We start from the raw sequence: 22,743 nt of genomic DNA on the forward strand, positions 1-22,743 counted from the left end.
TCAGAGTGACTAGGAGCATAATTTACATTCCTTAAGGAATTTTCCAATTAGGACAACAGAATTACACAAGACGGATGATGGCTCATTTTACCATGAGTCGGCATAGTAGGATTTAGCTTGGGCCAACTGTCGGAGGGAGGGAGGGAGGGGGAGCGAGAGAGAGAGAGAGAGAGAGAGAGAATAAATGAATGAAAAATATTCCATACAACAGGAATTTTTTTCACTCTGCATTGTTATTTTTTCATAAATATTTTAGCACTCAAAGAATACAAATTGTGTTCTGTCTGTGTAAGCTTTATATGCCAGGAGCATTCAGCTGCCTTCTTTCTACCCATGCACCTTCTTGATTTTGTACTTCCTAATTATAATAAAACACTTTAAACACAAGTTTCTTATTGTTGAGATTTTGACAGTGTGGATCACATTTAGAAATTCATTGGTAAAGGGATGTCTTTATTTTTATTGTATTGATAATGTTTTGCTGATTTTGATTTTCAAAACTAATATAACTATTATAATAGGGTTTTTATATACATCATTTGTTAATATTACTAATTCCTGCAGTATTCTGTACTTGGTCTAGGTTTGATTTTAAGACACTAAAACAGAAAGTCAAGTAACAAAAAAGGAAGAAACCAAAAAAGAAAGTAAAAATTAAGATTTAGTCAATGTGGTTTTTATTATATTTTTTTTGATATGTTTTTTTCTTGTTTTGTGGTCAAGTGCTTATCTGTATTTTTGATAGTGACTAAAATGTGATGACAAGACTAGATAAAGCTAGATTAGGTGGTCATTGCATTGGAACTGAATAGTATTTTTATAGGGAGCATTCATGTAAATGTCAGAGAGGTGTTAATAAGTGTAGCATACTTGACTCATGTAGTTTTATGCCCCTAAGCCAGTCCAAACTGTGCAATCAGCACATAGAACACAGCGTCTTGGTGGGTTAAAATGACCTTTGCACTAGTAGTAGAGAAGAACATGTGCTCAGAGGATTCCACAGCAGCATGGCCAGCATGGAGATCAGCCAACTGGGTATGACAGGAAAGATTTACTGCCATCGTGGAGGAGGTGACAAAAATTGTAAGCATTCACATTTTGAAACCATTAGACAGAAGAAAATAAAGAATTAAATATTAAACTGGCTGTAGCCATCAGGCTACATGTGCATTTAGAGGTGACTACAAAGTCAAAGAAACTATGCATATAATGATATATTAGACATAATACACACTACTAATTCTTATAAAGAATAAAAATACGAAAAAGATGGTTAAACAGATCGACAAAAACAAAACTGAATAAATATATAAAATAAAAAAGATATATTAGGTGTGAAAAATTGTGTGAAAAATAACTTTTATGCCCTTTTCAGTCAAGGTTACAATAAAGATGCACAGAAAAGTCACTAAAACTGCAACAACATTAAAAACAAGTTTTTAACAACCCAATTCCCCACCTTTTTTCTTCCTATTTGGACAGAAGCCAATTCCATCCCTTTCATACAGCCACCACCAACTAGGAAGAAAGATGTCTTCCAAGACACAAGAAGTCATCCAAACAAATACTGTATTACCACATACTAATAATATTGGCTAGTGTCACAGTGATTGACAGTGAAGATAGACAGAGTAGTACCGTTGTAGCTATATTGCTATAATGGGATGGAATATTGCTAAGTAAGGAACAAGAACACAAGTGTTAAAGTGGTGGCTGAAGGACCTGCTGCAGTCGTCGGGCTGCATGTGTGCGCTGGTGCCGTAGCAGGCGTGAGGGCATGGCAAAAGACACACCGCACTCGGCACACGTGTGTGGACGGAAACCGGTGTGCACACTTAGGTGTTCAGTCAGGTTTGAGGACTTAGTGAAGGCTTTTGTGCAAATGGGGCAGACGTGAGGCCGCAAACCACTGTGGACTTTCTGGTGCTCAGCCAGGCGGGAGGGAAGGGCAAAGGTTTTGCCACAGTCTGAACAAATGAAAGGCCGCTCACCCAGATGTGTACGCTCATGCCGTAGCAATGCTAGAGGTTTGTTAAAGGTCTTTCCACACGCACGGCACAAGAATGGCTTGTTGTTGGTGTGCATGTTGCGCTCGTGCTTGCGCAGGTCCGACGAGCGCACAAATTCCTTGCCACACTCTGTGCATATGTATGGCTTCTCACCAGTGTGTGTGCGGATGTGCTTGCGATGGTCAGAGGACCATGTGTAGGTCTTATCGCAGAATGGGCAGCTGTAGGGCCGCTCACCTGTGTGTAGCCGCTTGTGCTGCTGCAGGGTGCCCTGATGTGCGTAAGCTTTTCCGCACAGCTCGCACACGTGTGGCTTCAACCCGCTGTGCGTCTCCATGTGGCTCAGTAGGTTGCTGGATTTCTTGAAGGCCCAGCTGCAGTAAGGGCACTTGTAAGGGCGGTTTTCAGCATCTCCCTCTATGCTCCGCTTCTTCATAGCTGTGAAAACATAATGTGGCTTGCCTGTTTGTTTTGGTTCTGAATTTGGCTCATGTTTCCTGGATTGCTTCGCTACATTCTTATCTACTGTGATGTCCTGTTGTGTTTCTGGAGCTGGTGCCAACTCAAATTCAGTCCAGTCTTCCTCAAGTTTCAGCCTCAGGCTGGCAAAGTTGGACACTTCCTCAGGCGCAGATCCAAACTTCTGGTTCTCAATAACATTTTTACACTCATTCAGTTCCTGCTGTGCATCACAGCCCACTGGATTCATGTCACTGCCACTGCCAGCAGGAGACGGTGAGACCTTGGCATTAGTGGTGAGTTCCCTCTCTATTGGTATATACCGTATTTTATTAATTAAGGTCTTTCTGATGCTTCTTTTTGACACATAGGCTTTATCATTGAAGATGTCTGGCTTCAAGCTGTTAGAATTTTCTGCCATGTTTATTTTTGGTTAGCACTTGTCCTGCAGATCCCAGATAATTCTCACACAAACGTATGAGCAGACTGTGGGGAAATAAAATGTAGGTAAAATGTAATAACTGGATCTTATAGCTCCTCTACACATTTTTTCATCACTGAGATGTGCAATCCCCAAAACACCCTCTAAACTGTACTTAAACAAGGAATGCAGACAATGTTTTATACCTCAGTGTTTCCAACTGGTCAAAATTATTAAATCCTGTTTTTCCCCCCAAAGGAATCAATTTATCATCTCATTAAACTTTAAGTCAATGTAGAAGTTCTGTTCTATGTTTCAGATTTTTTAATTAAATATAGTCTAATCAGTTCATGTGACTATTGTTTCCTGGTCCTTATATTGTGTTGTATTTACTGAGGCTGATTCAGCATTTAATACAGCTAATTTAAGTTTTACTTCACTTCATTTACTTCAAACAAGTAAATCTTTTACTGGGGCAAAATATTTTATAGCACACATTTATTATTTGAATTTAATTTTCAGTTCCCTGACTGTAACTGCATCTACATAGTCTACTACTATTCACATTATGTATCTATTATAAGTAGAGATTCTATGTTCTCTATTATTATTATTATTATTATTATTATTATTATTATTATTATTATTATTATTATTATTATTATCATTATTGTTGTTGTTATTGTTATTATTATTATTAATTTATTCTCATTCATGATTTGTTCAAAAAAGATTTTGTTATCCACAGAATTCCTGATGAAAGTTGATTAGTCCAAAACACTGACACAGTGAAATATAATAACTTATTTGTTTGTTGGCTATGGCTATTGTATGCATTTTTTTTAGCATTTAAAAACACAACAATAAAACCAAGAAAAAACTGAACTGATGACAAGCCATCTGTGTAAAACATGTCTTGAGCCCACTGACAACAGGATGGCATTCAAAACCTGTTATTAATTCCCATCATTACATTTTACTACTGTACTAATGCATAAATCTCAGGCAGCCTGTGAACTATGTGTGTGGGTGTCTGTGTGTGTATGTGTTCTTTAAATCCTTATTTACAGCTAGTAAAAGTTTGTGTAGGCATTTCTTTGACTTAAATATAGGTATATAAAATTTTATGTGCATTGCTCATAATCACTTACAGAAATCAAAACAGATCTCACATATTCTACTTCTCTCATCTTTAGACCTCCATGAAACCTGTGACATAAAATAAATAAATCACTAAAAAAATTTCCTTGAGAGATACTACCAAATGAATATGCATAAATGCATCTAGAAAGTTTAAAAGATAAATGACGTTGAAGAAGCATACTGCAAGAAAGCCAAAGGAATTTTATGCTACTAAACAAAATAACACCTGATTAAATCTACACTGTCAGTGTGAGCTTACAGTAGATATGTGGTAGCACATTTCTCAAGCAATTACTTGTGACAAGAACAGGACATCTGTATATGTCTGAGTTCCTTACCTTCAGGCTACACGTCTGCTGAAGATGATTTCAGTCTGACTGGTGCATTTTTAACCAGCAGGGAGGATTCTGATGCTGGAGGAGGAGTTAAGTACTTCTGCATGGCTCACACACTTCTTAGAAATTCAGCAAAGCCACATGGTTCTTTTTCAAAATTATGATGTTTATATAATATACGTATTCATCACATCTCTTGAAATGTACAAATATATAACAATACAGGATAAAGTGAACTTCCAACATTTACCTTCATTCATATTTTTCTTGCTTCATATTTGCACACATGTGGTTCATGTCAAAGAAAACAGCTGTCAGGGCTCCATTAATTAATTAGTCACCCGCTAAATGCAACAGCTCTTTGGATATCAATGCTTTACATTCCAAATAAAACACCATTAATGTACATGTACATAAATGCTGCACTTAATTGATCTACTAAGTTAAGTGCAGTTGAGACAGGAATAACATATGCTGATACGGTATGTTAGTGATCACCCGATAGCTCCCAGGAGGAGCAACAGATAGACTGCAAGAATTAACTGATTGTCAGCGGCAGAGGGAATCCGAGAAGGACGTAGCCAATTTTGAGCTATGGCAGCTCACACACCTGTTTACACGTACAAGTGTTGCTCATGGATCAGATGTACACCATAATATACAGTAATGGTGCATAATTAGGCTTAGATTAGTTCTGGCATATTGATGTTTTGGATATATTAGATCATTATATTAAAGTCGAAAAATTTAGGAATGTTTTTGCAATCAGTGAATACATTGTCTATTATTTTTCTACAGAGGTTTGCGAGAATATTACCTCCTTGATCTATTTAGAAGCTGTAGATTTCTTTCTCCACAGAGTTGCCCTTGGCCTCCTATGTTCTTCTCTGAATAAACCGGATGGGTTCCTCTAGACTGAATAGTGATTGTTTTAGATTCTTTCTATTTTAGTACATAAAGTATTTAAAAGTGATCCTTTAAATTATATATACGGACCTTCCAGACACTGGGAAATATAAATTGACATAACCTGACACTTTAATCGCACTTGGGTGGGAAGTGGGCTTTACAGCATACTTTGACAATGAACAATCATTCACTGCAGCACTGAGTATAATACTTTTACAGCAAGTAATCAAATTTAAATCTAATAAATGCTGAAAGAGTATATATGATATACAGAACAATGTCTATATCAAATATTGGGAGAGGAAAAGGGGAATTATGTAGTGAATACTATTAGTATACACATAGTCTGGAGCATAGCCTGTAAAAAAAAAAATACAATGTTTTTGGTTTAAGATATAGATGGGATGAATGTTTTTCTGAAATCCTGGTTAATGATTACATCTTATTTGTTTGCCTTTCTTGTTTATAGAAACACACCTGCTGTATCAAACAGGACAGAACAAAGGTATATCTGTCATTAATGCCATCCTGCCTCACCAAAATCTATGGTCTTGAGATGCTGCTAAATATAAGGTGATATACGGCTACAGTTATTATTTAAATAACCACTTTAATCAGCATTCTCTTTTCTAACCCCAATTACTACACAATATAAGCAATATAAACTAGAACATTTGTATATATCACCAGATATTTACACTGTTTTTGACTGACCGTCTTTGATGAACCCATAAATATCAAGCAAACCTTCATGCTTGTGTCTGTATTACTTTTTAAGTTATAGAGGCTTTTAGAAAGGGGACATAACTTTACTGTGTTAATAGTGTGTGTAGCCTTTTAGCCAGTTATATCATTATACATATATCAATTTTTATAGGACATTGGTAAGTGTAGTAAATCTTACCAAGTTCAGATTACTTGAGCTGAATGTACAGACATTCATTTCATGTCCAGCGGTGTTTGAATAAGCTTAATTTTTGAGATTTTTTACACAATTTGTCACAGACAACAGTGTTTTAAGTACAATCGAGCATTTCTCCAATGGAGCATATGGTGCCAGAGATGTAGGAATTTTACATGTAAATCAGATGTTTGCAGCAGTTACATCACTCTTCAAATAGTAGTTATTCTTATATAACAGTAAAATTAGGGCAATGTCACTTTGATAAACCTTCAGTATGTCAGAAACAAATGCATTTTATGTATGAAGCAAATCTGAGATGCCCAGTCAGAACATTTCATCAGTGTAATGCCTTTAATACAAATAAATTAGTTGTTTTCTTGAAAACACACACACACACACACACACACACACACACACACACACACACACACACACACACACACACACACACACACACACACACACACACACACACACACACACACACACACACACACTCTGTATATGCGCACTCGCAGACTCGCAGGCGTGAGCAGCCATGTTTAAAATGCCTGAAGAACACGTGTTCAGCAATGTCATTATACCAAATGACCATTAGATGGCGCTCCACAGTTATTAAATACACATCCAGCAGCGCTCTTATGAAAGACCAGGTTTGTCCATTTGGCTTCATGGAGAGTCCGACCAGTGTCACCTATAATCCTTATTATTGGCAAGATATAATATCACAGACCAGACCTAGACGTCTACCTTTCACTGTATTTATCACTAATAGCCTATTTGATTGACATTAAAAATGACCAATCACAGACTTCTGAGTTTCTGAGTTATTTCATCCATGCATATCTTAATAGGTACCAAAAATATGTTACTTTTGTGATTTAAAAATCTATCTTGTCTGAAATATACAGAGAAGCAACACAACTGACAATTACATGTGATTGCTTTTGGTCTGGGACTAGAATGATGCAATGCCCATGTGTAGTTGCCTGAGCTTTGGAAAATGTTTTTGGAAAAAGTTAAAAAACCTAATAAATTTATTTTGCTTTCTGTGTGGACAATTTATATTGTATTGAATTTTGCAAAAAGTTACGATATATATATATATATATATATATATATATATATATATATATATATATATATATATATATATATATATATTATAAACAACTATTTGCTTTTTTTTTGTATAACAACAACATTTTTGTTTAAAACAGCATTAAAAACACAAGAAACAAGTAATCGAACCAAATGTTAAAATAAACCTTTAGGAGAAACCAAATTAGGTGGATGTGATCATTTTAAAACCCATTAATTTCAAGATCATCTTCAGTAAAATAATCCCAATGTTAGGCTTGTGAATCAGTTTTTAAAAGAACTTTGTGAGTGTACCAGTTTAAATGAGTGTGTGTCTGTACACTCACTAGATGAGAACATTCCCCAGGCTCTGTTGGATATTTTGACAAAGACTTACAGTATGTGCAAAATGGATGTAAATAACCTGTAGTATCAGTTCTGCAACACAGAGGTCTCTGTTTCCTCAAGTGTCTTACCCAATTACTGGTTGCCTGTTTCTCTGAAAGAGAACAAAATGTACCTTAACATGGAGTTCACAATAAATTTTAAACACTGTCAGTTGCTTTAAATGATTTGTTAACTTGTGATCAAATAAGTAAGAGGGCATACAGATGAGGATGGCCCAGTAGAGGGTCTTAGACAGTCCTGTAATTTGAACTTAGAACATTCAGACCATTGCATGTGAGCCTTAGATACTGAGCTCCTATTTACTGTACAAACAATTAAATCTAATTGTAATTATAAAAAGTCTGTAACGCACTGTTAAAAATACTTAAATAAAATAATAATAAATAATAAATAAATAATACTTATTTAAAATCTGGCACACTTGGGTAAATACTAAATATGTATTTAATAAATGAACAGAATACTATAACTTTATATTTTTATGCCTCAAAGAAAGACAATACATAAATTGGTGCCAGGTCTCAAGTGTGTCCTGTTGCTGTGTATATTTCAGGTTGTACCAGCCTCTCCCTTGGGCTGATATCTAGGCCCTGAACCATAACAACACACACACACACACACACACACACACACACACACACACACACACACACACACACACACACACACACACACACACACACACACACACACATTGCTACCTAAGCTTCCTTGCTGAAGTAATAAATAATTTGGCTGATGTAATAAAGAACCATGGTTGGCAGTGCAGATATATGTTCAAAAGGAAACTGTATATAAAATATACCACATTAGACTACACAAAAATTTACTACAAAAGCATTGTGCGATATAATGTAATTTTTAAGTAATTGTTTTGTATATGCTATGGTGACATGTTCTAGACAAATCATAAATATTTAAATTAAAGCTTAACATATAAAGGTAAAAGACTGATATTCTTCTGTTCACATCTTAAAGATGTATTCAGGTTATGGTAGCATGTTTATTTCGGTCTATATATTTAAATAATATATTTAAATGCGTGTAGCAAGCATCCGGACACCTTGATGGTGAATTATATTATGCTAGGTTTTGTCACTGTTTCTATATACCTGTGTGTTCCTGATACAGCAAAGCCAACTCTCTGTCCATCAGACATCCATTCATTTTCTGTACCGTTTATCCAACACAGGATGACAGTTAGCCTGTGGACTATTCCAATGGACTGGCAGCACAAGGTGGGGAACACTCTGGACAGGGAGCCAACCCATTACCAGGCACACACACCACTCACAAACAACAGACAATTTAGAGATTCTAGTCAGCCTCCAATGTACATGTATATATTTAAATGGAGTACACAGAGGAAACTCTGCAAACACAAAGCAAAGCTGAGAATTGAACCTCCAACCTTAGAGGTATGAGGCAAACATATTAACCATTAAGCCACCATAATTTTACCCAAATTCTATTTACATATAATCATAGTGCATTTAATTACATGTTTAGCATTTATCGAAACACCTAGTGTGCAGTTAATTATCAAGTCATACATTTCTGAAATTATTTACGGTATCCAAGTATATTATTTTCCAGTGTCTGCTGTGTGTCCAGTTCCAGTGTCAAGGCCTGAGCGTGTTATCTTTCACAGCACCTTAAAATGTTTCTAATTAGAAACTGATACCACTGTATATAACCTCTGTACAATACATGTACATATTACATTGTTATCCTTTTTACTCCTCATTACTCCTCATTATATATCTTTATATCATTACTGTACATTCTGCCTAACTTTTCACATTCATCTATAACATGTGTGTGTATATATACGTATATATATTAATAATATTAATGGCATTTAAGGAGTTAGCAAGCTGAATAAACAGTCTAATATATATATATATATATATATTAGACTGTTTATTCAGCTTGCTAACTCCTTAAATGCCATTAATATTGTAACCTTTCACTTTGCACATTCCTCTTCAATGCCATAGCCTTAGAACCATTTCTGTAATTCTGTAATATTTATTTACTGTATACACTTTCATATATACCACTTGCTGTAAATATGCTAGATATTTATCTGCACTTTTGCACGACTGCTACATTTTGCACTTCTGGTAGATGGCAAACTGCAGTACCTGTACTATGCAATGACAATAAAGTTCTTTCTTTCTATCTATCTATCTATCTATCTATCTATCTATCTATCTATCTATCTATCTATCTATCTATCTATCTGTCTATCTGTCTATCTGCACACCTTATTATCATATAAATATTATAATATGTTATAATATAAATATATAATTGCATATTTTGCAATACTGTGCATTTTGCATTGTTGCTGACAGTGAGCCTTATTTGTGTCATTTAGCATGATACCATTATCCATGATACCAGGAAGTGAGCTTCCATTTTATGTTTTATGATGTTACAGTTCAGTCTAAAGGATAAACCTGTTAACAACAAATGTGAGTTAATGTACACCTTAAGATTATATCTACTATATTTGTGTCATTTTTACTGGTGTGTATTCTTTTTCACTTGAATTTTGACTTAGACCTTGTCACAAACTTTACAAAGAAGTGTGTGTCAATTTTTTCATCGTCACTGTGTTCTGTAAAATCTTCTCAGTAGTACTGAGTACACATTCCATGTCAGTTGTCGCTTTCTCCGACACTGATGTTTAACCACAGGGAAAGACATTCAATCTTGTTCTAACACAGAGCCACAATTTACAGCTTATCACAGCAGTCTATTTGCCGTACTGACAGTTATTCAGAAGAACAGGGGTCCCATTTAAAGCTGTAATTAAGCCAAGCAATTGTGCAGAAAATCAAACTTATCATGCTGGATATCTGTAGCTAATTTGATTTTGCCTGAGTCTAACTCATGTATGGATACAGCCTTGGTCTAATTAAAAACATGCATACTTTATATTAAACATATGTTTTTTTGTATTTTGAGATTTTAAATCGATTTGGACCCATATGTAAGTCTCTTTTGTGGAATTTCCTACACTATAATCAATATTTGCTTTTCTGAGAAAAATGGATGGTACAGTTGCCTATAATTCTCAGAAAAGTTAGTTACATCATCTTAAACCCAAATCAGATTTTCCAACTTTCATGTTTGTATCTTAAAATATCATTAAATATCTTTCAATTAACATGCTTCACACTTGCATACAAGTAACAAGTCAAGTTGAATAGAATTTCAACCATAATCAACCACTGCCATAAAGTCAACTGTAATCAGGAAGTTTAATGTAAACTGCTATAAATTCAGAACATGTACTGATTGTACTGATTGTGCTGCTGACATATTTAGCCATAGTTATGTGAGCCAAGTCCCACAGTGTTCAGTCAAGTCTTCCAACTGGTCAGGTCAGATTCTCAGAGTCGATCCAGCAGAGTACCATGGCCTTCTGCACTTTCACAGACATGAGATCAAGGTCTGTGACTTATTTAGCCACCTGTAGTTCTTGTGAATAGATTTAAACTGTTATTTTGTACTTGTGACCCAAGACTTTATATCCAAAATGTCTGAAACCTTTTTGATGTAAATGGAGACCAGTTGAATGCAGTAATTTATTGTGAAGAACAAATTTCTTTATTATTATTATTATTATTATTATTATTATTATTATTATTATTATTATTATTATTATTATTATTATTATCATGAAATCCAGTACTGTTAATTTCATGGGTGATCTAAAAAAATAAAACCAGACCCATTTTGCGTTTTGAAGCTGGTTTGTGAAGAATTTGTTCTATAGAAACCTGTGGGAATATTTAACTGAAATAGTTTGAAATATACATATTAGTTTCACCCAAAAGTGAAAGCGGATCATTCTGACTCCAAAAGCACAGCAAATATTATTTATTAATTTTATATGTACTTCATTTTCAAAATGTCATAAATTAAGTAAAAATTATACAATGATTAAAACTGTCTATATTTTTTTCATGGACTATTCATTGATGGACTGTAGACTAATATGCAATAACAATAAATTAACTAAAAATGTTACATCTATACAGCATTCCATTTCAGTAATGTAGTTAATTTTATTTATAATTAAGTCCTCCTATAGATTGTTAACATTTCTAGATTATCTTAACCTTGTGTAATAAAAAATATTGTCCTTTTTAGTACTTGCATTCACACAAAATTTCTACACTGCCCTTTAAGCATATCCAATTCTTCATCAGTGGAAAAATTTAACATTACGATGATTTAATGTTATGTAAAATGCATGATTTACAGAAAACCCAAACTGAACATCAGTACCTAGAGAGGGATGATAAAAATGTGTTGTTGTTTTTTTGGTTAGTTATTATGAATATTTTTTATTTCGAGGAATTGAAATGGACTTACCTGGGATTATATGTCATGAAGTTACCAAAACTTATATTATGTATCATTTGCACATCTTTTAAAAAAATCTTTCAATTCCATTATACACCACAAGATGACTTTAAATTTAAAATTTGCTGGGTCAGACTAGAACCTTTAACTAGCTGGTTCTGGCCGTCAGGCAGTATATTTAACACCTATGCTTTAGAAACAAAGGAAAAGGATAAAAAAAAAGACAGCAAGAAGCAGAGAGAATCAAAAGAGATTCCTGACAGTGACAAAATAAAGGAAAAAAGGTCGGATTTGTGTGACTAAGGTAAGAAATAACATGGATATCACATATAATAGGTTTATATCTCCTGAAACCTAAAAATCCATAAATTAACTCAAAGAAATCATTGCAGTTTTATTATTAATGATGGTACATAAGCACTGAATGCAAAACCTAGGTGACAAAGGCTTAATGAAAATGTAAATGTACACACAAATTCCTGATGTAAAAAAAGTGCTTAAAAGAGAAGAGGTCTAAAGGACGTAGTATTTTTGAATGAAAAATGTCTGTTTGTTACTGGGCAGTGAAGGAGGGTGTGTCTACCATCTACGTCAAAATTAATTGTATGTTTTAGTATGGGTGTGTTTGTGTGTGTGTATGTGTGTGTCTGTGTAATATGCTTTAACATTTACTTGTAATGGCGAGTGTAGAGTGTGTATATGTGGGATTTCTTTAATGTTCCTTGACCTTCTGCATCAATAGTGCATGAAATACAATTTCAGAATACAAGGGAATACAGCACAGTATTTTATTTACCTTTTTATTTGTGTGCATATTTTTTGTAGTTTCACTATGTGTAAATATCTGCTTAAAAAAAACAACACTTTGTTTGGGAGTAACGCCCAAAGGAAAGAAAAACACACCCACTCATACTCTATATGACGCAGAGTGCAAGCAGGGTGTGACACAGACCAGTGACGTGCAGAAAAGTGCCACATATTTTTACCAATAGACCGCATGAGTCAATGCACAAAGAAACACGAGGGATTGGAAATACTTTTAGTTTAGTTCTTTTAGTTTTTCTTTCACCTAATCCTTTGAGCTTCTGCTGACGATACCAATGGTAACCTTTTTTTTTTTTTGGAAGATTGCTTCAATCAGATGCTTCCAGTGAGCAAAAGTCCTAATTGTAACCTTAAACATTGGTAAAAACAAGATTTAAAGGGTTAAATGTTTTTCAAAATGTCTGAAATATGTGGCTGTTTGTATGAGTACAGTGCAATCACGGTGTTTTACACCAATTAAAAAAATTATGCAAAAAGATTCTATTTCTTGAATGTATATCACTACAAATATGTCAAGTCAAGTCAGGTCAAGCCAAGTCAAGTCAAGTCAAGTCAAGTCAAGTCAAGTCAAGTCAAGAAGATCTTGTCATGTCTTTCATATATATCTGATGCAATACATAGTGAAATAAAAGAACATTTCTCCAGGACCATGGTGCTACATAAAACAACACAGAGCTAAGGACTATAAAAATATGTCACTTTCTATATAGTTTTTGGCAATATGTGTTGTGACATCTAGCTATAAGCATGCACACTACATTATCTGGTTCATTTAACTAGTAGTATAAGTCCACCGCTATGAATGTTATTAGTATGACATCGGTGCTGATTATTCTCATTGGTTAATCAACATTCTGTATAAAACTACATCATGACTGCATCTCACAAAATGACTTTTCTCAATGGGTGGCATGACATTTAGTGATTTTTAAAAAAACAGATAATTCGAAAATTGATCATTTTAATTCCACATATAGAGTTTCTATATACTATCTGTTTAAAGACCTGTATTCTATCATGACTTGACTACAACGTGCCTTCATTCCATTGCTTCTTCCTTTCATTTGACAATATATTTTTCAGATTTTTTTACCATCTGTTTTGTCATGCTATTCTCAGGTTAAGAAGACTATTATGAAGTATAAAAACAACCTATTACTATTATTAATATGATACTATAGAAGAAGAATTTTGTGTGGGAGTTAATGTAATTCTTTTTTAAGCACAGTAAATAAAATCGAAGCTCATGAAAGTAGTTAAAGACTGTTAGGTTTATAGAATAACTGTCATTTGTTTAGCCTGGCTGGCTGCAAATAAGTGCTCAGTGTTTATTCTCTAGCAAAATGGAGGCATACTTTGATTATATTTTGATGATATTCCGCCCAAACATTTGCATATATAAACATGCCTTATTACACTTGAGTGTACAGGGACAGAGCACAGGTTGACCTCATGGAGTAATTAGAGGCTAAGTCCTAGTCATTGAACAGCCTTGCTTGAACAGGATAGAGACAGCCCCTAAGACTCTGTAACCCTCCAACATTCCTGCAACATCTGGTTACATATTTAACCATTTAGCTCTCATGGCATAAAACCATGAACATTGAACAAGAATGTCTAAATGTATAAATGTTTTCTTAAACCAGACTCACATAGGGAGAGTTAAACAGGATTAGACTGTGTTAGAGATATGCATATATTCCATTGTTTAGCACAGAAAAGATGTGAGACAGAAATTTTCTTTTGCTGGTTACAGAGTGCTGTTGACTTTACTTTTGACTTTAATTTACCAGGTTCATGAACATTAACCAATTGGATTTTAGTATTTTATGATATACTGGATTATGCCTACTTAAAAATCAGATGCTATTTTCAGCAAATTAACACTTCCTGTTTCATATTAAATATTAAACCTGTATGTACCAGTGGTTTATCGTTTCCTCATGCCTGGTCAGGCATGTCAGGAAGGTGTGCCAGTTTATTAAGAAGGGGTATTCCTATGAACTGATTAAAATGGCACTTCTGCGGGCAGAAAAATAAAATAAAATGAAAATCTTGATTAAATATGATTTACATTTAACTCAGGATAGGTTTATTGAGCTTTGTGGGTTCTAAGATTCATCTTGGGACACATCCCATGTGAGATCATAAGTCTTTATTGAATATTTAATGAATGAACCATGAAACCAGGATCAGGTTAGGTCAAAAACTGGAAGGATAGGTATCTGTTTGAATGACACACACATAGATAACAGCTGACTCTCACTACAACTGCAGATTACTGTACTAAATGGTACTGTATGTTACGGTAGCACATGGCGGTCAGTGACCCTTTACTTCCTTTTCAGCTCTGTGCCAGGACTGAATTTACGTCACATTAAAAAAAAATCCAGAACTGTCTATATGTACTGTATTTAAGACACCTGGATTTAAATGGCTATAATGCTTCTACGTGTGTTTGATCAGTGTGCATGACTGCTGTGTCAGCAGGTTATACTGGTTCCACAAGGATATACATATCTTGCAAGACTACATTACAGCACGATTTACCTGCTTAAATAAATGTCCTGAAAATGATTGGGTGTATGAACTATAAATAATGTACGGAATCTTTGGCATATGTACACATAATCTTAAATTAAATCAACCTGTTTTATACTTGATTCCCATTGATGGCTGCCTAAAAGCTTTGAACCACAAACTCTTGATGCCGACTATTGGTCAACCCAACATGCCAGTCCAACAGTAGCATGAAGCTGAAGAAGAGAAACACATTCTATATTTAGAGGAACTTCATCAAGCAGCAAAGCAACACACTGCCAACACAACACATAATTGTATAATTGAGAACTGTAGTCTGTTAAATGCCAGAAATTAAATGTCAGCAAATACTTTATTAATGGAGAAGTGGAAGATTTTAGATTGGCCAAGTCCCCTGACCTTAACCCTGAGCAGCATTTAACCTCCTGAAGAGGAGACTGAAGGGAGAATAGAAGTCTCACAGTTTCACAGAAAAACATTACATATTGACAAATACAACCTGGCTTGCAATTCTCACTGTAGTCCACTACGGTAACATAAGGAAAAAAAGTCTTAATTCTCTGTATTCACAAAAGCTTTGTTTAAGCAACTTACAAGATAAAATATCTACATTCTGAAAATATTTGCTTTACCATAACACTTTAGCATGTGAATTGCTGTGATAAAGAAAAGGCATGTAACCTCCTGCATCTGTGTCTGATCTTATTTGGAAAGGGCAGGTTTGGGTGCAAGGTTTCATTCCAATCACTTGATCATCTATTTAAAGCCAAGTTCAACTGATTAAACAGGTGTAATCAAGTTGTGGCTTAATTAGAATGAAATCCTGCACCGAAAATGGGGCTTTCCATGTGTGATAGTTTTGTTAATTAAGCTAAAGTTCTATTAATTATACAGCTCATGAATTAAGACACTGATATCTTAATTGATCTAATTATCTGTTAATTAGCCTACATTCTTGCTGCATTATGATTACTGCAGAAAAGACCCATTTATTTTTCTTTCCATTATTTGGTCTGCATAGTTTGTTGTACAAACCAATTTTACAATTACGTTGCTGTTCATTTATGAGTAATTCAAATAAAATTAAATAAAACTAAACTTTCACTTAACAGGGTACCAAGAGACATGAACAATATAATCAAACATAAACCTAAACATACAGACTTTACTGTTCACATCTCGGGGCTCTTATTTACAATCTGTTCATACTAAACTTTCTTTCAAATATACACTATTATTTGGAATTACGTTCTATTGGAACAAATGAAAACAAAACTGAAAGTGTCTGAATACTCATTTCCCTCAATGTATATATAATGCTGTAATTCAATTAGTTTTCAGAGTTTTGAAAGGTATAGGTAGCTAGAGGTAGACAGAGATATGATGATTTTGCATTTATTAAAAATAAACAACTAAAACAAACAATCCTGGCGGGTTAGGTAATACTCAACATGAGAAACAGACAATAGGTGAGATACTTAGCAAACAGATGTGAATCAGGCAGAACAAATAGCAGAGCAGTAACCACATCTGAGCACAAAACTGGCAACGGACACTTAATAATGTCACAGACTGTGAGATAATCACGGGGAAAACAACATTGATAATTGTAGTTTTTATCAGATGTAGATTGATGTGACAGAAAAAATTAACTGTTGTGCCAATATGTATGAAAATAAAATAAAAAATAAAAATAAAGGTATACTTTAAGTCAGTATTAAATAATGTTTTTTGTTGATTATAGATAAACAGTTTAAAAGTAAATTTATAAAGATTCCTTCAAGAACAAAATCTCTTTCAGGCAGTGTAGATATTTTCAATTGCCTGTAAAGTTGACTTTTGCAAGTGAAACCCTTCCAGGCATTCGAGACAGTGCACTTGTGTGAATGTAACCCTACTTGTTTACCAGTGTGCACCGCTCCGAAGGAACTTTTGTAAAGCTTCGCTCACCCTTGTTTTTTTTTTTAGAGTTGTGAGAATTTTTTCAAAACTGTCTGATTAAAGACAGGCATTGGGGGAGCATGTAACATAAAGTCATGCTGCACAGGACATGCAGAGGTTTGATGAGAACATTATAACAGTGGTAAATGGAGTGAAATGATTCTAGTTTAATCCATTGAACTTAATCCTACTTATTCATACAGTAGGTGTTTCTGAATGTTCAAGTGACATGTTGTTAGGATACACACTTAGGACACGACATATCATGCCTTGTGTTTTTGAACACTTTTTTAATGTTATCCTTTTGTGCAATGTTATGTTATTTTAAAAGATTACTGGTCTGCTCTTCAAGATTTTTATAGCAAATTTAAAAAACAACCTCAAGCAACAAACATTCCATGCAACATGATACTTGATTTTGAGTCATCTTGATTTTATGTACTAACTTAATAATGGCATCATGGAAAGTTTTCCAGTATCTGATGAATGCATGCTTAAAATTATCTAATGAATAATTAATAAAACTGCATCTGTTGTTGGCATTCATTATTTTGTCCATGCTGGTCCTATGTGAATTCAGCAAAAAGTGATGTTGAGACATATCATACATATCTGTCACTGTGAAAGAGGAAGTATTGAATATGGTACATGTTCAGGTAGGGGAAATCCCACACAACTTAGGATGGGTAGTGATTATTAGGAAATCTATGCTCTTTATAGACATTTTGAAAAGTTTGACTATTCATTCTCCAGTTTATTAGTTGAAATGGTTTACAATTTCTATTTCAGTTCAGTGTTAGTGTAATGTTATGCAAGTTTTGCTTTATCGCTCTCTTTAACCATTTTAATGTCATTACTGTAGCATCTCTTCTTAACATGCACATATTTGTGATGGGTCCAGCTAATTCCTAAAGACACCCCATTCAACTATTTAATCAGATTTCCAGACCAAAGAGGTGTGATACTGTTTTAAATATAGTCTTCATGAGAACAAAGCTTAGTCATTAGCTTAGAGCAACTTTGCTGGTATTTTGGTTTCTTTTTTAACCTAGAAAGGATTCATGATTGCAAAATCTGATCTCTTGCCTTGAAGTTCAGAAAGAACTTCCTGGACTGGGAAATACCTTTCCACATCTAATTAAAACAATCACAAAATATTTTACTCTTGCATCAGGTCTCTTATCTGCTGCATGAAAGCACTGTAATCACACCTAGGATTTTGTACTGTCTTTAGTGACACATGACCTGCAATTACAGCAGCTATTTTACTCTAGCAGCCAAATGTCATGTTCATGAGAGTGTGTGACTAGAGCTCAGATATTTTAAAAGTGTAATTAGTTCATCTACATTTAAAGACTATGAAAAGTTTTTTTTTTTATCAAGGAAACAAATAAACATGCAGGTTTGGTGCACATACATATGGTGTCAGTACAATTACCTTCAGTTTAATTTAATATTATTTGTATAGTGCTTTTAACAATGGATATTGTCTTAAAGGAGCTTTAAAGAACATAAAAGGTTTGTGTAAATTTATTTTCATTTATCACTATTTATCCTCAATGAGCAAGCCTGAGGTGACTGCGACAAGTTAAAACTTCCATAAATGGTATGAGGGAGAAACTTTGAGAGGAACCAGACTCAAAAGGGAACCCGTCCTCATTTGGGTTACACCAGATAGTGTGAATATAAATTATTATAAACACCGGAGAGTGTTATTATAAATAATGTCCTTTCTACAGTCATATACAGTCACTCAGGAGGTCCTGTGTAATCAGGACCTCCTGAGCAACTCATGCATTATCTCATCATCTGAGTTCATTATAAGTTCAACACTAACTCCTCCATGACAAAGCCTTCAAATGCTCAATGATGGAGAAAAAGCATATGTAGAATGTGTATTGATTAAAAGTTTGTTCTCCTCAAAGTCCTCATGGGTTTGGCAAGTTCTCTTCAATGTCTGAAATCTTCATGAAGCAAAATCCAACCGAAGCTGGTATGTCTGTAGATGCCTCAGAATCCTCACAGGGTTGGCCGGCTTCTGTTTGAGGTATAAAAGCTTCAAGTTAACGAAAAGCTACAAAAGCAATAACTACAAAAGTATAATATCCCCAAGTTACTATGTTATTACGACATTATAGTTAGCTAATTTATCTAGGTAATTGACTAAATCAGAATATGTTTTATATGAAGTAATACATGAGGAATAAAAGAAACAGCAAGAGATTAATACATTTTACTATTTAATAGCTGTGATACAATTTATTTTAATGTGCCAAGAATGCAAGTGAAATGACAGTTCAGAGGAGTTTTGCAACTCCTTAGTTTCTTAAAAGCTTCTGTAAATGTGGAAAGTGGAAATGTTATACTATGTAATTTGTAGTGCACAACTAATAACAGCTAAAAACACTGACTGGTAGTTAAGTAGCACATTACAATTGCACATACCGGCACATATGCTCTTTATTCTTAATAATTATACTGTTCTACCACCAACCTGCCATGTATATACATTGTTAATTATTTCCATGTCTTTCTTTTTCCTCCATATAGTAAATTCTTTTTTTTTTATTGTAATTTTGTTTCAGTTCTGTCATTCTTGTCATTCTGTGTATGGTTATCGATGTGAGAAATTAAATTTGAATTTGGTAAACTGTATTAAGATTCTACACAGCTCTGGAACTATCCTGGAGGGTTGAATCAATTCTTCCAAAAAACCTCCAAAAGACTGTGTAAACAATTCCTCAATGGGTTAAAAATCTGGTGGCTGTGGAGGCTGTTGTGTGCCATGTTCATGAGGAGTTTGAAGTGGTTTATACACTGCAAGTCATTCATGCACTGTACTATAGCATCCACCTCTACATGATTATTAAAGTACTTCTCTTGTCGTCAGTCTGACTTTATCCTGCATTAATCTCAGTTGTCTGTTTTTTTCTTGCATAAACACAGTCATACACAAGAGTCATGAATATGAAATGTGCGCTTTCAACCACAATTCCCAGCCCTATTGTGACTCATTCTGGATGGTGCCATGGATACACTGGACAGTCTATGCTAAAGTCTTACTTTTCTTCAGGGGATCATTTTACTGTAAGATTCTGTAGCTATGTATCTAAGCACTGCTGCTGTAATCATACCACTGATACTGAACACCATTTCAGCACAGTCAGTACTGCTTAACTTTAATATATATATAAAAGAGCTGTCAGCTCTGGATGGTCATTAGTGATCTAAATATAAATCTATACCTGTTTTTTAGAAAGATCCTTTGTGACAATGTGTGCTGTTAAGACGACTTTACTGAGTTATACAGCAAGATCAAGTGTTTACCTAGTAGCTCATGCACAAGGCACTCCTCCCCTTCTGTCTGCTCTTCTGTAGTCACCAGAGAACAACAGAGTGCCCCCTCATCAACAAACACACACACACACACACACACACACACACACACACACACACACACACACACACACACACACACACACACACACACACACACACATACACACACACACACACACACACACACACACACACACACACACACACACACACACACACACACACACACACACACACACACACAAAGTTTCTTGACTGTTCTTATTAAAAAATAGACAGACATGTTCACACATTATCAGTCTTTTTGTGAAAGTGTCTGTTTGTTTAAGCCGATGTTTGTTTAAGCCAAATCGAACTAAAATATTTCCGACAGATTTACATGCTGTAAGTTGATAAATGGCATTCACATGTAAATGACCAGATGTGTGCATGGCACAGGTGATCACTGCAAAAGGTGAAGTTCTAAAAGCTTTCTATGTCATATAACTGCATCCTGACTAGGGTTTACAGGTGGAGGAAGAATGCATTCTGATGTACTTAGAAATATATAGTACATTAGGAATTACAGTATATGGTTCATTGTAGGTTAAGACATGCCACTTATCACAATTTGAAATGTGCCAAAATATCTGCCAAGCACAGCATATTCCAACTCCTCCAGTAGTATTAATGCTTAGTAATTTGTAATTTATGTAATTTGTGTGTAGGTCACACACTGTGGCCTACAAATGTGGCCATCATAGACATCACTTCCACACCCAGTACCACAGACATTGTCACATTCACAGTGTCCTTATAATCACACACCTGAACACAATAAGCTTCACAAAGAGTCAGAGAACTGACTGCAGTTCCACACTCATCCACATGAACTTACCAAGACTATATTTCCTTGTATTCTTCTTCTGGTATTGACTTTGTTCTGCATGTCATTTATGATTTAGAATTTTACCTGCATATTGATGTGTGCCGATCAACTGACTGTTAGTTGCTTTGGATTTGTTTACCTTAAACTGTAAAAAACCACAAACTCCATTTGCATTCATCTTCACCTCCAACTCATGACTGTGTGTGTGTGTGTGTGTGTGTGTGTGTATGTGTGCTGTGAGTCACAGATCTTGTGCTTTTCAAGCATACTATTTCTTTGTGTTCTCATCCCGGCTTGCCTTGCTTTCTCAGCTGTCTAACCGAAGCAGCAGGCAGCCTTGACATTGGCGTCATATCACTGTTTGTCCCTAAACATGACATATTCGTTTGTGTTCTGGGTCACACACCATCCTTCATCTCAAGGAACAGCTTCTCATCAGCAGATGTGTGTCTCTGAACTGCCTGGTGACGTGTGAGAACAGAAAAGGTTGTTGCCAGTTGCCCTGGAAAGCTGTAATAATAATTTAAAATCAGAACGCATGCAGGTTTTTTTGGCTACATTCAAGACACAATTTGCTATACACCAAAAAACATCTCTTAAATAAACAACAACAAAACAACAACAAAAACATTTTTAGATAAGAACATTATAACGGACTGGTTTTAGTGGTTAGTTTAGGCCTTCAGAGAACTTTTTTTTATTTTTTTTTTAAACTTGACACTTACCAGGCATGACTACCAAAACCAAATAAATTCCTCTGGTTGAACTAGAACTAGAATCCTGTTCTGTAGAACCAGTCGATTAAACATACAGTAGTAAGAATGTTGCTGTCTTTTCATCTTCCTCTTCCATTATCTTATTTGGAATGCACCAGTAAAGATTTCGTGTTCACTGCAGCTTCACCTTTTAAACAAGTCTAACAGAAGATTTACCATGCTCTTTTTAAGTATCTTTTTAAAGGTTAAATCCTTCAGAATAACCTATTAGGGTTATATACTTTTTTGGTGTTATATCATTTAATCTACATTTAATTTATTTCTGCATTTGAATCGGCTCACTGTTGTCAGGCTCTTATAAACGATCTCATGTAGTTTCTCATGTTTAAAATCCCTGACCATCATGTGTGTGGTGAGCTCAATGAGCACTAAAGCACTTTCAGGTTTTAAAACTGCTGATGA

The 22,743-nt window shown here is 34.7% G+C and overlaps 1 protein-coding gene and 1 long non-coding RNA gene across 3 annotated transcripts; both read right to left on the reverse strand.

Annotated features, from left to right (window-relative positions):
• Nucleotides 1-676: 676 nt before the first annotated feature.
• Nucleotides 677-4,391, reverse strand: znf648 (zinc finger protein 648). Of its 2 annotated transcripts, none has more exons than XM_027146888.2 (2): nt 4,371-4,391; nt 677-2,954 (listed from the first exon to the last, which is right to left on the reverse strand). In XM_027146888.2, the coding sequence occupies exon 2, from the start codon at nt 2,887-2,889 to the stop codon at nt 1,702-1,704; it is 1,188 nt and encodes a 395-aa protein (XP_027002689.1). In that variant the 5' UTR covers nt 2,890-2,954; nt 4,371-4,391; the 3' UTR covers nt 677-1,701. The 2 variants fall into 2 exon arrangements, with proteins under 2 accessions (XP_027002689.1, XP_047670340.1); XM_047814384.1 differs by lacking the exon at nt 4,371-4,391 and adding an exon at nt 4,041-4,116.
• A 13,537-nt stretch (nt 4,392-17,928) lies between these two features.
• Nucleotides 17,929-21,744, reverse strand: LOC125141307. Its single transcript, XR_007140696.1, has 3 exons — nt 21,575-21,744; nt 20,686-20,761; nt 17,929-19,396 (listed from the first exon to the last, which is right to left on the reverse strand). It is a non-coding gene; the product is annotated as an uncharacterized LOC125141307 (long non-coding RNA).
• Between the last annotated feature and the right edge of the window lie 999 nt (nt 21,745-22,743).

The sequence above is a fragment of the Tachysurus fulvidraco genome, chromosome 5, assembly GCF_022655615.1.
Source record: "Tachysurus fulvidraco isolate hzauxx_2018 chromosome 5, HZAU_PFXX_2.0, whole genome shotgun sequence".
NCBI classification, from domain to species: domain Eukaryota; kingdom Metazoa; phylum Chordata; class Actinopteri; order Siluriformes; family Bagridae; genus Tachysurus; species Tachysurus fulvidraco.